The sequence below is a fragment of the Bufo gargarizans genome, chromosome 4 (assembly GCF_014858855.1).
Source record: "Bufo gargarizans isolate SCDJY-AF-19 chromosome 4, ASM1485885v1, whole genome shotgun sequence".
In the NCBI taxonomy this organism is placed as follows: Eukaryota; Metazoa; Chordata; class Amphibia; order Anura; family Bufonidae; genus Bufo; species Bufo gargarizans.
This window is the reverse complement of record NC_058083.1, coordinates 261,185,252-261,202,327: the sequence shown is the minus strand read 5'-3', so window position 1 is coordinate 261,202,327 and position 17,076 is coordinate 261,185,252. Positions and strand designations below refer to the sequence as shown.

General features: G+C 42.7%; 1 protein-coding gene across 1 annotated transcript in view; it reads right to left on the bottom strand.

The window, feature by feature from the left end:
* The window catches only part of GRIK2 (glutamate ionotropic receptor kainate type subunit 2), a 1,088,075-nt gene that overhangs the window by 434,813 nt on the left and 636,186 nt on the right, over positions 1-17,076 (bottom strand). Inside the window, exons 7-9 of the mRNA XM_044292309.1 lie at positions 15,080-15,223; positions 14,803-14,910; positions 6,168-6,281 (exon numbers count right to left, since the gene is read on the bottom strand). Of these exons, the coding sequence (XP_044148244.1) occupies positions 6,168-6,281; positions 14,803-14,910; positions 15,080-15,223 (366 nt within the window). The remainder of the gene's footprint in view (positions 1-6,167; positions 6,282-14,802; positions 14,911-15,079; positions 15,224-17,076) is intronic.

The window sequence follows — 17,076 nt, the reverse complement described above, 5'->3', positions numbered from 1 at the left end:
GGTCAAATTGTAGAGAGAGTTGTCCTGGATAAGTTCATCAGGTCAGTACCCCCCAAGATCCAGCGCTGGATTGGACAAGGAGGACCTACAACGGCTGACCAATTGGTGAGTCTCGTGGAGCAGTACAGTGCTACAGAGGACATACTCCAAGCATCGTCCAGGTATGCCAGCCCCAGGGACAGCAGGTCCCCGAAGTCTACTGGTAAGACTGTACCAATTGCTAGAGATGTGAGAAATGCTTTAAGGGGAGATGGCTTAAAGAGGGAGCCAGCTGGGCCACGTTCCGCTGGGACCTGGAGGTCCAGGCCAGGGTCCCAAAATGGGGAACAGTACCGTGTACAGTGCTGGCGGTGTCATGAATTTGGACATGTGGTTGCTAATTGCCCCCTCACAACTGAGCCAATGGATTGCAATATGTCCAGACGTATTTCTCTGTTTGCACAGCCCGTGTATTCTGCAGAAACTGTGTCTAAGTTAGAACCTCAAATGTGTACTGTGTCCATAGGAGGTTGTACAGCTGAGGCGCTGTTGGACTCTGGGAGCTTGGTGACCTTGGTACACGGCTCTCTGGTAAACCCTGGGACATACAGTGGACATACTGTTGGGGTACTATGCATACATGGAGAAACCAGAGAGTACCCAACTGCTCGGGTCACAATAGAAACTCCCTCTGGTGTTTCATGTCATGAAGTGGGTGTGGTTAAATCACTAATGCATAGTGTGATACTGGGAAGAGACTTTCCCCTGTTCTGGGACTTGTGACAGAGCAGAAATGTAACCTGTGGAGAAAATCTGACTGATAATGTATGTATTGAGGTAACCCCTGAACCATATGACCCAGATTCTGAGGTTCCCACAGTAGGGGTGACCACTGACAAAGTTGATAATTTTCCTCTAGCCGTTCTAGCTGGTGATACTGAAGATGTGGGGGAGGTTCCTGATATGCCTAATTTAGAGGTGTCTCGTGACAATTTTGGGTCTGCTCAGCTCAGAGACCCCACTTTGACACGATCAAGGGAAAATGTGAAGGTGGTAAATGGTGTACCACAGTATCCAGGTGCTGATGGTGAGTTTCCCCATATGGCTGTTAACCAGGATCTATTATACCGGGTAGATAAAATACGTGGGGTAATTGTTGAGCAACTGGTGGTGCCCCAACCATATCGCAGACTGGTATTGGATCTAGCACACAAGCATGTGCTGGGAGGTCATCTTGGGTCTGAAAAGACCAGAGAACGCATCCTCCAGCGTTTCTTTTGGCCAGGGATTTTTTCTGAGGTACAGAGGTTTTGTGAATCCTGCCCAGAGTGTCAACTAACCTCTCCTGTGTCACATTTTAGAAGTCCTCTGGTCCCCTTGCCAATTATAGAAGTACCATTTGAAAGGGTGGCCATGGATTTGGTAGGCCCTGTTGTAAAGTCTGCACGGGGACATCAACATATACTTGTGGTGTTAGATTACGCCACACGTTATCCTGAGGCAGTGCCTTTACGAAACACCTCTGCTAAGCTTATTGCCAAAGAGCTTTTTTACATGTTTTCTCGCACAGGCATACCAAAGGAGATCCTTACGGATCAGGGGACTCCTTTCATGTCCAAGGTCACTAAAGAAATGTGTAAGCTCTTGAAGATTAAACACCTGCGTACTTCCGTTTATCACCCTCAAACTGATGGTCTAGTTGAAAGATTTAACAAGACACTGAAGGGCATGTTAAAAAAAGTGGTTAGCAGGGATGGAAAGGACTGGGATTGTTTGTTACCTTATTTGATGTTTGCAGTTCGGGAAGTACCGCAGTCCTCAACAGGTTTCTCCCCATTTGAGCTCTTATATGGCAGACACCCACGTGGTCTCCTTGACATTGCTAAGGAAACTTGGGAACAAGAACCCACCCCTTACCAAAGTGTAATAGAGCATATTGCTCTCATGCAAGACAGAATAGCTGCTGTCATGCCCATCGTCAAAGAACACTTAGAGCAGGCTCAGAAGGCACAAAGTTGTGTCTACAACCGGTCAGCTAAAGTTAGAACCTTTAACCCTGGTGACCGAGTGTTGGTGCTAGTGCCCACTGTAGAAAGTAAATTCCTGGCTAAGTGGCAAGGGCCATACGAGGTAATAGAAAAAGTGGGAGAGGTAAATTATAAAGTTTACCAGCCTGGTAAAAGAAAGCCTGAACAGCTGTATCATATAAATTTGCTCAAACCCTGGAAGGACAGAGAGACTCTGTCAGCAGTGAGTTCCCCTTGCAGTGTTGCCCCAGAGTTGTCTGCAAATAAGATAAACAATTCTTGTAATAATTAGTGTTGATCACGAATATTCGAATTGCGAATTTTAATCGCGAATATCGGCACTTCGAGAATTCGCGAAAATTTCGAATTTCGCAAAATATATTCGTAATTGCGAATATTCGATTTTTGTGAAAATAACAGTTCATGCGAATTTTTATGCGAAAATTTGTATGCGAATTTTATGCGAATTTTCGCAATCAAGAAAATAATGCCTGGAGATCATGAATTCGCGAATTCTCGAATATATGGCGAATATTCGCCCAAATATTCGCGAAATATCGCGAATTCGAATATTGCCCCTGCCGCTCATCACTAGTAATAATACTGTAGGTGTGCATATTTCAGAATCCTTGTCCAAGTTTCAAATGCAAGAGACAAAAGAATTTGTCTCAAGAAACACTGATGTGTTCTCAGATTTGCCTGGGCGCACTTCAGTTATCAAACATGACATAGTCACTGAGCCACAGGTACGAGTTCACTTGAAACCATATAGGGTACCTGAAGCTCGGAGACAAGCTATATCTGAAGAAGTAAAAAAGATGTTAGAACTCGGGGTGATTGAAGAGTCACAAAGTGAGTGGTCCAATCCCATAGTCCTAATCCCAAAGCCAGATGGTACAGTGAGGTTCTGTAATGATTTCCGAAAATTAAATGAAGTGTCAAAGTTTGACGCATACCCAATGCCAAGAGTAGATGAATTAATTGAGAGACTTGGCCATGCAAGGTATTTCTCTACCCTTGACCTAACCAAGGGGTACTGGCAAGTGCCCCTTACTGACAGTGCTAAAGAAAAAACTGCTTTTGTTGTTCCAGAAGGCCTTTTTCAGTATGTCACCATGCCCTTCGGGTTACATGGGGCTCCAGCAACCTTCCAAAGGTTAATGGATGTCATCCTTAAACCTCATCGTAGATATGCTTCTGCTTATTTAGATGATATCATCATTTTTAGTGATGACTGGGAAAGTCATTTACCAAAAGTGCAGGCGGTGTTGGATTCCCTCCGGGCAGCCAGGTTAACAGCAAACCCTAAGAAGTGTGCTTTAGGTCTTGAGGAAGCACGTTATCTAGGGTATATAATTGGGAGAGGTGTAATAAAACCTCAAGTGAATAAGGTAGAAGCCATCCAAGATTGGCCCAGGCCCTTAACCAAAAAACAAGTGAGAGCCTTTTTGGGAATTGTGGGGTATTACCGTAGGTTTATCCCAAACTTTGCTAGTGTAGCAGTACCCTTGACAGACCTCACTAAGGGAAGTAAGTCGGCCATGGTAAAATGGAGCACAGAAGCTGAGAGTGCATTTCAGGAGTTAAAGTCGGCCCTTTGTAGACAACCAGTGTTGATGACCCCAGATTTCAAAAAGGTGTTTACTGTACAGACTGATGCCTCTGATGTTGGTTTAGGGGCAGTCCTGTCACAGGAGGTTGGAGGAGAAGAACACCCCGTGACATACTTGAGTAGAAAACTTACTCCTGCGGAGAAAAATTATAGTATTGTTGAACGGGAATGTCTGGCAATTAAATGGGCTCTAGAGACTCTAAGATATTACTTGTTGGGTCGACAGTTCAGGTTGGTGACAGATCATTCCCCCCTTACATGGATGAGTCAGGCCAAGGAGAAAAACACGAGAGTCACAAGGTGGTTTCTGACTTTACAAAACTTTAAATTTTTGGTTGAGCACAGGTCAGGCAAACTGCAAGGGAATGCCGATGCCCTATCCAGAACACACTGTTTGGTGAGTAAAAGTGTTCGGCCCCACAGGTTCGAACAAAGGGGGAGGGTATGTGAGAGAGTGACTGGAAAAGTAGTAGCGAATTGTTATATTTCCCCTAGGTTTCTTTCATATACCATGTACTATGCTACAGGAGGTGGATATCTCAACTAGGAAACTGGGTGAGATATCAGAAATCCAGGAAAAGCTGGTCTGCCTTAGCAAAACAGTTTGCTGAGGACTTTGGTAAATGGTGTTGTCGGGCCTGGATTTAATGGAATGAGGATGCAGGTTGGTAGTGGGGCTCCTCATTCCCTTCCTGTCCAGAACGGGTTTCATATAGAGCTCTCAGCCAGGTGATGGATCTCAGCTCGTTTCTGGGCTATAAAGGTTTGCACTATGAGCATGTCTGGGTGGGGACTGGTTGAACTGACTGGCTTTCACCATTGCTGCTGAAGTCTGCTAAAGCAACAAAAGGACACTCTGAGTTTATTTTGAATTGTGTCGTGTGGCTGGTAGTAGGCTGCCCGTATAGAAAGGGTCATTTTATGTTTAGTTAGTGCTCAGCCGAGCAGGAATTTATTTTGTATCTTTGCCTGAATGTAAAGGCCTTATATTTTGTTTGTGGACGAAAATAAAGAAAACAGGCAACCCCTGTGTGAACTGTGCCATTGTGTCACTGTCTCTGACTGCTGTGCCCCCTACTAGTGAGCTAACCCCCACAATATATAATATATAAATATAAAATAGCAAAATAAACATAAGTGGTCCACCAGTAAGTGTGGTTGATAATTAGTAATGGATAATCTTTGCCCTCCATCGACCTTACTAAACAAAGCAAATCTGCAGTCAGAATTTACTAGTGATATGTATATCCTCCCAGTTACAGGGGTCATATTATGATTGATTTACAAAATGAAAATCAAACATCATATAGTAATTGGCAATTTCTTTCTAACAAAGCTAGAACCAGCCCTATACCTAACAGGGATCCAGATATTTTCTCATTCAATGCTCCAACTGTTTAGATATTTCAGGCTGGCAGCTCAGGGGACATGTCCTTTCTGCTGCAGCTCTTTCCCTGTAACTTCCACAGCTTCCAACAGAATATATAGCTGGTAACAGCTAAGATTTAAACTGAGCACATGCGACCACCTCAGTGAAGTGGACAAGAAATAAGTAAAATAACAAACAGCAGGTGGTGCAATACAGATATGTTTAATTGAATAGCTCAGTTGCTAAACAAAATTTGTGATTGCATGTAATTAAGAAAGTATTCAGATCAAGGTGCTGGTTTGAAAAATGTAGATTATTATTTTTTTGTGATTGAATGTCTTCTCAGGAGATCAACTATTTTTTAACCTTTGCACTGTACAGAATTCCAGAAAACTGTGAATGGCCATTGACAGTTGGGCTAACTAAAATAGTTGCTGTCTTTAAATGTTAACAATTAACTGTTGAACAAAGATGACACAATTCAATCCAGTGAAGGCAACTGGTAATCTGTGGTTGATAACCACTAGGTTTTGTGAACTAGCAAGTGAGGGCTACCTCTTCATACAGGTTAATTGTTTCTAAGCAGCGGAGTACTGTTCACACAGCATGACCTGCTGCCAAGTAACAATGATTAGAAATGCTGTAGGAAAGATCGGCAGCACATTTGTAATGTTTGTTCCCGATAATCACCCTGAAAATTGGACACTGTAAGTCAACATTTATGAAGTGTTCACTTCAGCTCTTACATTTCCATTGTTCTGCTCTGATATAGAAACTGAACAATGAAAGTAAGTAAAGCAACAGAACTGTCCCATGGTGGACACAAACTGTGTCTGATGAACCCCACTGGCTGCATTATTTGTCCTGTATTTCTGACTCTGAAGCAGATATGAACACAGCCGTACGACCCTGCTGACACACTCAACCCTGCTGACACACTCAACTCACTACATTTCCATTTTGAATGTTACCAGCTCACGAGTCATCTTCCTTTTTCATGAAGGATCTCTATAATATCTATTCTAAACAGCCCAGCAGCAATTGTACTTTGCTCTTTTAAGATCAGTTTGTGAGGAACCCATAGACTGAGCGGTCAGGGTGTCGCACAAATAACAATGTAGTTATATTGAAAGAGCTATATGAATTGCTTCAATTGAAAACTATGCCAACACAATCTTACCAATATAGTGGTCACTATAAGTGACCGATTTGATAAAGAATCAGTAATATTTGCAGGTTTTTCTTTCTGATTTTCTGTCATATTTAATCCACTGGCAGGATCCCATGTACCAATCTGCGAAATACAAAACGAAAAACTGTTATTACAATGCTATAATTGGTATTTGCTATTAGATTAGTTTTTCACAATATACACATTCTGGTGGTCTGAAGGGGTATACACCAAATACCAAGGGAAATAGGCACAGTTATAGTAATTGGGGAGCACTACTCAGCTTAATGAGGGAAATGCTTTTGCACCTATAAGTCTTCAGCTTCCAGCACAAATTGTTATTTATTTTTTTTTATAGTAATTCTTAAGGTAGGAGTTGTGAAAAAATGGTAACCAGCAAATGTGGACTGTTACTGTGTGGAACAACAGATTGTGTCACATAATGTATTTGATATTTGGATACATAACATTTTTCCTAATTAGCTTATTGGATTTTACTCCTATGGGGATCATATTACTATTACATTAGACACAGGACAACAATACCAAATGTATATTTATTTACGTTAAATTGAGGAGTGAGATTTTCAAAGTATTTTGGTGATTTGTTTTCCAAAGAAAAGTAAAACTATGGCAAATGACTGCAAAAAAAATACTATGGGAGATTAGATAAACAAAAGGCCACAATTGTAAACAAAAAAAATGTCTAGAAAGGGTGTATCACACACAGAAACATGGGATGGGCACCAGTAGGGATACCTTGGGAGATGAGTATCAGTAACCATTACAAAGACGCACTTCCTAAAATATACCAAAAAACTGTGCACAACCATAATATGGCAGATAATATACAATATTTATTATACAAATAAAGATTAAAAACAGTATAAACCAAATACAAATTCCATAATGAACTGGAGAATTCAGAATTAAAACCTGCAGGAATGTCCATAAAAAGGATAACATGGGGTCAAACGGTCACACATAAGCAAGATAAAAAAAAAAATCTAAAGTAATACAAACACAATACAAATTTCACAATATTCAGTAGAAAAATAAAATTAAGTTCAAATGCGGGTGAGCAAATTTCAAAAAATTCATTTTGTCTCTGATTTGCAAAATCAATTCTACTCAAATCTAACAAGCCCCAATTACTCTGACCATTGGTATATAACACTCTAAAGACTCCTAGGGGTCATATTTTTTCTCTAAAAAAACGGAGAAACTTATAGCTCCTAGAAGACACAAGAGAACCACATTTAGCCCTTCTCTGAGAGAACTATGAATGCCAGTTCTCCTATACCAAGAAAACAAGATTGTTAAGTGCCTCAAAAGAAAAGTGGCCAGGTTAACTGGGGTGGGGGACTGCTCTTAAGGGTGCATAAGGATTATTGCAGTGTAGCCAATGCAGCTCTGCTTTTGGGAAACATATATGCAAATTAGCATATTTTAAATCTACTGGCATCAGATAAGTCTAGTTTTTCTTTATTTTTATTTCTTTGAAGGAAAGCTAATTTGCATATGAGTGTGTTTCTGGGAAAGTGCAGCTCCGTCAGGTTTTTCAGCAAAGCAATGAATGGCCTATAAAACCATACCTCTACTAGGTACCCTATATAAGGAGAAATAGTACCGTTTAGCTACTTGAAAACAACTGATACATCTAACTTCACTATCTAGTGCTTGACTAACATATTTTTGGTGGCTAGCATGAAATAATTAGGGGTGTTTTTATGCTTTGTACTGGGTTATTTGTTTGAGTCTCTCGGCCTGTTAGCTAAGATCAAGTGTAGTCTGCTCTTTCTGTCTGCCTTGATTTGCCAGCCCAGATCCTTGTGGGCACACCCTGCACTCTACCTTTAAGCATTGTTGATTAAATTAAGCTTCAGCTCACTGCTGCTATTGAGTGTAGGGCTATTCCCCAGGGAACAAGAGTGCTCTGGTCTCTGATCTCCTTTTGGCCTGTGGCTTAATAGTCTTGGTGTATGACATCAGACAGCGCTTACTTGGATCTCAATAGCCGAAGACGACTATTGGAAGATTTTTCTCCGACTGCGATCAAGGAGAAGACTTTGCGAAGACTCTACGAGGACTGAAGACTTTGGCCTTGGGGAACCTGACGAAGAAAAGAAGCTCGTCAAAGACCTTCCCTGGAAGAAGCTCTGCCCATCAAGAACAATATGCATAGCCCCACCCCCTGTGGAAAAAAGGGACGCTTTGCGAAGCACCTTCAGGGAGAGGAAGGTGAGAGGGAAGAAGCCATTGCTTCGACCTCCAAGCCTACCAAGACCAAGAAGAATGTTTCAGAACAGAAGAAGAAGGCCACAGAAGAGACCCACCAGGATGCTTCAGCCTTCACATCACGGGCTTCTGACCTGGTGGCAACCACCCCTCCGAAGCAACAGAACAGCAGGAACCACAGCCCCGGCTCCCCACCCCTGGAGCCATAGATGAGGCAGACAGTCATGCTGAAGCTAAAAGAGGTGAACAGGAAATTGCCAGACATGAGCCAGGACGTGTTTGGCAAGAAGATGGTCCTGGAAAACGGATTATCCAAGCCCGAGGTGGTGAGCATCCATCCATTCATCACCGGGATGTTCTACATCATCTTCGCCTCTGTGGCCATATCTAAACAGTACTGGAAGATGGTCAAAGCGGCAAGCCTGGACTCATCTTTCAAGCGCTTTGTGGGCTGCTGCCCAGTCCAGAATGAAGAGAGGAGAGTTACCGTCTCAATGCGGAACCCACACATCCTAGGGAAGGATATTGTAATCTACCTGATGTGATTCTGCACCGTGGTGAGGGACCCCACCCACATCTTGGACGGCTTCTGGACAGGCAAGTGATCAGTCATCGTCCGCCTGAACAGGGACGCCACAGACCCGGATGGCGTGCAACACCTGCCCCGACTTTTTCTCTGGGCAACACTCAGGCGCTCATCTACTACTCCGACATGCCGCAGACCTGCAGGAAATGTGGCAAGAAGGGTCACAGGCTGAGCGACTGCAAGGAGGTGGCCTGCTAGAACTGTTGTGTGGCAGGGCATGAAACCCTGGACTGCCCTAAGATGACGGCATGCAACCTGTGTGGACTAGCTTCACATATCTACAAGGACTGCCCAAATAGAGAACGCACCTGGGCAGCAGTGGCGCCGGCCAGCGTGAACCCCACCCAGCCGCAACTCCGGCAGCAACGAGACCTAAAGTGAAGCAGTCCAGAGAAGAAAAAGGGTAAGCAGACACCTGCCCCAGGCCAAGCTCCCGTGCCCTCCCCTCCATGCCCATCCTCCTCCCACCCAGTCATCACCATCACTGAGGATATCCATATCTATCTGCCCATTACCTCAGTGGCACCTTCCACCGCTCCCCGCCCAACCCACCCCATTGCCACCACTGCAGCAACATTAACCACTCATCTAGCTGCTGCATCCCTCTCTTTGGAGGAAATTCCCCCTCCTGCATTCCCAGGTGTCAGCCAAAGAAAATGAAAGAGAAATGAGAGGGACAGCCCCATTGCTGACCACTCCAAAAAGAAGATGGCCGAGGTAGCAGAACATTCACTACCCGACAAAGAAGAAGAAATGGAGCAGCAGGTGGAAGAACCGGTGGCCGCAAAAGAGGCACCCGACCAGCAAAACCTCCAGACCACTGAAAGCCTCAACAAGATCCACATGGAGGAAATAGTGGCCAGCGGGGCAACCACCGATCCGCAAAAACTCCAGATGACCATAGCACAGATCAAAGCCCAGTTCCAGCTTTTGCAGAGGCCACCCACAGACAGCGGGCAATAAGAAGAGAAGCCGCCGGACGACCGGAGTGGTAACTAAGTTGTATCATTTCCGCTAACCTATTTCTCTCTCTTACAAATTTTAACCTTGTTTCCATTAATGTTAGGAGCAGTAGGGATCGGACCAGGTGTCAGACGATACTAACCTTTCTTGCTTTTCAGGTTGCTGACGTGTACATGTTGCAGGAGTGTGCCTTGCCCCCCTCTAGGTCTTACGACTATCTGGCCAGGCAGTAGTCCCAAGGCCCCTCCTACTGGTCCGGTGGTGGTCGGCTGGGGTTGCCATCTCTTCTCAGGGAAGCACTTTTACACTTGACTCCGTCCAGGAGCTTGTCTACGGCAGGCTACTTGTAGATGTTTCCTGGGCGGGAGAGCCGGTCAGGCTCATCAATGTGTACATTTCCCCTGACAAGGGTAATCGACTAGAGCTTTTCCAGGCCCTAAGACTGCAGCTCGCTACCACTAGGGCCGTAGTGATGGCCAGGAACTTCAACTGCCCGATCGAGGAGGACAGACGCAGCTCTGGCACTTCAAGCAAGTAAGATGTCACTTCCAAACTGCTTATTGAGATTGTGACCGAAGTGTTCTTGTAGGACGTTGTGGGCTCCATGGAGAAAGGCTCCATTAATTATACGTGAAGCCGACCCAATGGCTCACTCCATTCTCCGATAGACTTTGTGTTTACCTTTCGGGCAGTCAAGCAGTGTAGGCACTCTATGATCCCTTGCTTCTTCTCTGATCACAGAGCCATTCATGTCCAGTGCATCTTTGGGAATGGGTTCCAATACATCAAAGACCAACGTGTACATGCGGCCCTGATCAACCTTGATCAGGAGAAGGCCTTTCACTGAGTGTATCATGAATTAATGGGCAAGACTTTGAACAAGCTGGGTCTAGGCAGGATGTTTTGTTTGTTTGTTAACCTGAAATAACTTGACATTTGCAGCATGGTGCTGGTGAATGGCTAGAAGACTTTCCTGTCCTCTCTGGGGTCAGACAAGGCTGCCCTCTTTCACCTCTCCTTTTTGTTTGTGTTATATAACTCTTTGCGGAGTCTATCTGGCAGAATGTAGAGATCAGAGGGATCACCGCACCAGGACCAGGACACTACGAGGTCAAGTGCTCGCAGTACATGGACGTCGTGACCATCTTCTGCACTGACAGGCATTCGGTGACTGCACTCGTCCAGACCTGCAAGGAATTCGGACAAGCTTCAAGGGGAAAAGTCAACTGCGAGAAGTCGGAAGCCAAGTTCTTCGGGAACTGGCAACTGGCTTCTTCTGCCCCCTCCCATTTACCATCGAAACAGACTTCATAAAGATCCTGGGAGTCTGGTTCGGGAAGGCAGGCGCAGCCCTCAAGTCTTGGGAAGAACGCTTGTCCAAAGTCAACCAAAGAATTGGACTGTGGAGCCTCAGACAACTCACAATTGAGGGCAAAGCACACGTCCTGCGTAATTAAGTTCTGCCTGTGCTACAGTACACCACACAGGCATGGCCCCCTCTTGCCACCGTTTCCAGGGCCATCACCAGGACAGTGTTTTGCTTTGTTTGGGGATCCAAGATGGACAGAGTGAAGCGAGCAATCATGTATAAAGAACCCTGCAAGGGTGGAAAGGGCATTCCAGACCTGCCCATCTTTCCGCGGATCGCCTTTGTTTGTGACAGCGTTCGTCAGACTCAGAGAACAGCGAATGGCTCTGCGGGCAAGACTATGTCTCGCTTTTTCCTCCTGCCCCTCCGGTGGGGCCTGGGCTGGGACAAGGGGGACAACTGGCACGCTCCCTGGGATTATGGAGATGTCGTCAATTTTGTGAGGGAACACCAACTGGAGGGCCTCAAGCCCAAATTGTGGACACCATAGACTATCCACAAGCTCATCAGAGCAAAGGATATGGTGGAGTCAATTCCAGGGATCCACGACGACACCGAAATGACAGTTTGCACTAATGTTTCGTCAGACAGGTTAACCAGCAGGTACAAAGACATGTCATGGATGGCCATCAAGGGTTGATTGCCCATCCGGTCATTCATGCATGCCCGCAACCTGAGCAAAACCCAGTACTTCCCCAGATGCCCTTTCATGGGAGTGATTCATTGTGCAGGGCCTGTTGGATGCCCTGGAACATGAACTCAAATACTCTGTGCCCAGGAACAGCCTGCAATGCACTTCAGTGTTGTACGGGCTATTTCCTGGGATTCATACTGTTGGAGCCATCCAGGAGGTCTGGCGCCTTATGAACTGCAATATGGTTTGCACGGAACCGGCTCGTACTCAGGAGGGGAAACAAGTCTGTCCTGGACTGCTGCAGACTTATCCACAGTCTGCTGTGGGATTACAACATCCTAGACATCGAAGATAAAGAAGAGGACTAAACCCCTCTCCTTCCCCCTCTACCCCGTTTGTAGTCTTAATGCTTTGTTGGAAAGTTTTCTGATTAAATAGGTATGCTAGTGTAGCATTCATTGTGATATATAGTGTAGGTTAGCCTGTGCTTAACATAACAATGCCATGCTAGCAAAGAAGACTATAAGTCATTTATCAAGTGCTGCCTCATGGCCTGTGCTGAGTCACAGTACTAAAGTATGTATGTATAACGATTAATTGTAAAAAAGGTATTTCAAGTCTAATGAAATCTTGATAATATAAAGTACAGACCAAAAGTTTGGACACACCTTCTCATTCAAAGAGTTTTATTTATTTTCATGACTATGAAAATTGTAGATTCACACTAAAGGCATCAAAACTATGAATTAACACATGTGGAATTATATACATAACAAAAAAGTGTGAAACAACTGAAAATATGTCATATTCTAGGTTCTTCAAAGTAGCCACCTTTTGCTTTGATTACTGCTTTGTACACTCTTGGCATTCTCTTGATGAGCTTCAAGAGGTAGTCACCTGAAATGGTTTTCACTTCACAGGTGTGCCCTGTCAGGTTAAATAAGTGGGATTTCTTGCCTTATAAATGGGTTTGGGACCACCAGTTGCGTTGTGGAGAAGTTAGGTGGATATACAGCTGATAGTCCTACTGAATAGACTGTTAGAATTTGTATTATGGCAAGAAAAAAGTAACTAAGTAAAGAAAAACGAGTGGCCATCATTACTTTAAGAAATAAAGGTCAGTCAGTCCTAAAAATTGGGAAAACTTTGAAAGTGTCCCCCAAGTGCAGTCACAAAAACCATCAAGCACTACAAAGAAACTGGCTCACATGCGGACGCCCCAGGAAAAGAAGACCAAGAGTCACCTCTGCTGCGGAGGATAAGTTCATCCGAGTCACCAACCTCAGAAATCGCAGGTTAACAGCAGCTCAGATTAGAGACCAGGTCAATGCCACACAGAGTTTGAGCAGCAGACACATCTCTAGAACAACTGTTAAGAGGAGACTGTGTGAATCAGGCCTTCATGGTAGAATATCTGCTAGGAAACCACTGCTAAGGACAGGCAACAAGCAGAAGAGACTTGTTTGGGCTAAAGAACACAAGGAATGGACATTAGACCAGTGGAAATCTGTGCTTTGGTCTGATGAGTCCAAATTTGAGATCTTTGGTTCCAACCACCGTGTCTTTGTGCGACGCAGAAAAGGTGAACGGATGGACTCTACATGCCTGGTTCCCACCGTGAAGCATGGAGGAGGAGGTGTGATGGTGTGGGGGTGCTTTGCTGGTGACATCGTTGGGGATTTATTCAAAATTGAAGGCATACTGAACCAGCATGGCTACCACAGCATCTTGCAGCGGCATGCTATTCCATCCGGTTTGCGTTTAGTTGTACCATCATTTATTTTTCAACAGAACAATGACCCCAAATACACCTCCAGGCTGTGTAAGGGCTATTTGACCATGAAGGAGAGTGATGGGGTGCTGGGCCAGATGACCTGGCCTCCACAGTCACCGGACCTGAACCCAATCGAGATAGTTTGGGGTGAGCTGGACTGCAGAGTGAAGGCAAAAGGGCCAACAAGTGCTAAGCATCTCTGGGAACTTCTTCAAGACTGTTGGAAGACCATTTCAGGTGACTACCTCTTGAAGCTCATCAAGAGAATGCCAAGAGTGTGCAAAGCAGTAATCAAAGCAAAAGGTGGCTACTTTGAAGAACCTAGAATATGACATATTTTCAGTTGTTTCACACTTTTTGTTATGTATATAATTCCACATGTGTTAATTCATAGTTTTGATGCCTTCAGTGTGAATCTTCAATTTTCATAGTCATGAAAATAAAGAAAACTCTTTGAATGAGAAGGTGTGTCCAAACTTTTGGTCTGTACTGTATCTGCTTAAATTTTTCGAGCAACAGGCCTTTAATAAAAAAAAATAAAAAAAATGGTTTGCTTAATTGGGTGACTATACAAAGCTAGGCTGCACAAAACCCAGTTGATATAGTACTCTATATGTCTTTAGAGCTCAAGTATAGTTCTACAAAGCAGATGGATACAAAGACGCTGTAGACAGATTGGTTTATAAATATCACAATTATTTTTAAGATTAATAGTAGCATTTATTGAATTAATAACTTGGGGAGGTTGCTTTGAAAATGAATTGTTTGTATTATTTATTATTTATTATGTCTTATTTAATTGTTTGTACAATTAAATAATAAAATACATGCAATTAACCAGCAAATATTACTTAGGGAATATATGCTATTTAATTTACCTTTAACGGTTTACTTGCTGCAACTCTTTAAAACACTCCTGGGCATGTTCATTAGTGGTTTATTGTATTGCTAATAGCGTAAATTTAATTTAATTTCCATGCTGAAGGAAACTATAAACAACTAAAGCATCAAAATCAACCTTCATTAGATTACTAGTCAATATGCACATCTCTGGCTTCATAAGTTATACATATCAAGTACCTTTTCAAGGCCTTCTTCCTTGAGACTGATCACATCTAAATCAAAGTCAGTCCGTAAACCATTAGTTTTATTAAATGTTATTCTCCCTGTGAGTCCTTCCCAGTGAGCCTAAGAAAGAAAATAACAATTTGCTTATTTAAGGTATGAAAAAGTATTCATGTTAATTAAAAATGCAAAAAGAATGCAATGCAAATAATAAATGTAATAAATGTAAATAATTTACCATGTGAGTTGTTTATATGTTCAACTTTAGATGAATTATTAAATAAAGACTTACCTCTTTTATGAGGTTGATAAACCGAGAACCAAATCTCCAAGGTTTATGTCGATTACATTGCAATGAACTAACTGTCATCTGTGGAAATTGTTGTACAGCCACTGAGACCACATGCACGGCATCATACATCAGTGCTGCATCCGTCTGAAATAAAATAATATGTTCTTTAGAGAATGGATGTTAACCATAATAAATTCACAATATAGTTATATATACAGTTGCAAGAAAAAGTATGTGAACCCTTTGGAATGATATGGATTTCTGCACAAATTGGTCATAAAATGTTATCTGATCTTCATCTAAGTCACAACAATAGGCAATCACAGTCTGCTTAAACTAATAACACACAAAAAATGTAATGATGTTTTTATTGAACACACCATGTAAACATTCACAGTATAGGTGAAAAAAGTATGTGAACCCCTAGACTCTTCCAAGAGCTAATTGGAGTGAGGTGTCAGCCAACTGGAGTCCAATCAATGAGATGAGATTGGAGGTGTTGGTTACAGCTGCCCTGTCCTATAAAAAACACACACCAGTTCTGGGTTTGCTTTTTTTATCAACTATTTTTTTTTGGACAAACACATTCACATAGTCAATATAATAGCCTTAAGTGCATCAAAAAGCATAAGAGAGTTACAAACTCCAATATAACAGTATCAACCATTTTCAAAGAATTACAGGTGATGTAACAGGTGAATCGCCAACAAGTCCGGCTCTCCTAAATAATAAATGCAGCAACAGGTACATATAAGCCGTATCAGAGTAATAGAAGTCAATAATCAATAATAAACAGACAAAATAAAATGAGGTGGTTGAGAAGAAGAAAGAAGGTGAAAAAAAGGACAGGGTACTCTGGCCTCTGAGCATATTACTTGTTCATTAAATCCTTTTGAGGGTTTTGCTAGTATGTTGTGACAGTGTATATAATTCATACCATGTACCATGACAAACTAGACTCTAATGAAATTTGATCAAAGGCAAGGATTGACATATATGGAAGTTGAGTGCACTTATTCAAATAAACAAACAGTAGCAATTTCGGCATTTTTATGGGATTCACTGAACTTGATAAATATCATGACAAGTGTGTAGTGTGGGTCATTATGAATGTGGCAATACTAAATATGTGGAGGAAATTTCATTTTCTATGTAGGGTGCATTTTGGGAATTATTTTTATTCAATAAAACTTGATTTTTTACTTTAAAAAAACATCTAATAGTCCCACAAGAGGACTTTAATATACAATCTTTTGATTGCTCCTAAAATACATTGCACTGTTAATAAAGTGCTATACTGATATTCAACAGCAGGTTATGCCAAGAGGCACGGCCTGTTGGGACATGTTAGACATTCACAAGACCCCAGCCTGCATACAGAAATGTCAGCACCAGTGATATCATTTGTGGGTAGTTAATGTAACAGATTTAATGCAGCGGGCGCTGTTGCCAATGGCATCTGTGACATTAAATGGCCTGGATGAATGTTTCTACTGGTCTAGGCCATTAGAGAAGGAACATGGATATCATGCGAAAGCTAAGCTCCTGCTCTTCACTGTATGGGAGACCTCTTCAGTGCTTAGACTAGGTTGCCATGAAAAGGCATGGGCCCAGCCAAAGGCCATCTTAAAAAAGTGTGTTGGGGTTAACTAAATGCCCATCTTTAATTTTTAACTGTATAATCAATATTACTAAGGTAAACGTGAAAGGGTTTTCTTTCTGTTTAAAGGCTACTGATGTGGAAAAGACATTCACTTCTGCTTAGCTGTATATATTAGAACACACAATAGGTCAATCAGTCTTTAGTATATGGAGTAAGCTGTCAATTATTTATATTCCTGGACAGGAAATAACCATCACATGCTGCAAAATATATAATGAGTCCTCTTTAAAATAGTTGGTGTAATGGTTAAACAATAATAATTATATCCACAACTACATTGTAGTACTTTTACAATTGCAACTACAGCCACTGTGTTTTGCAAGTGGATGTGGAC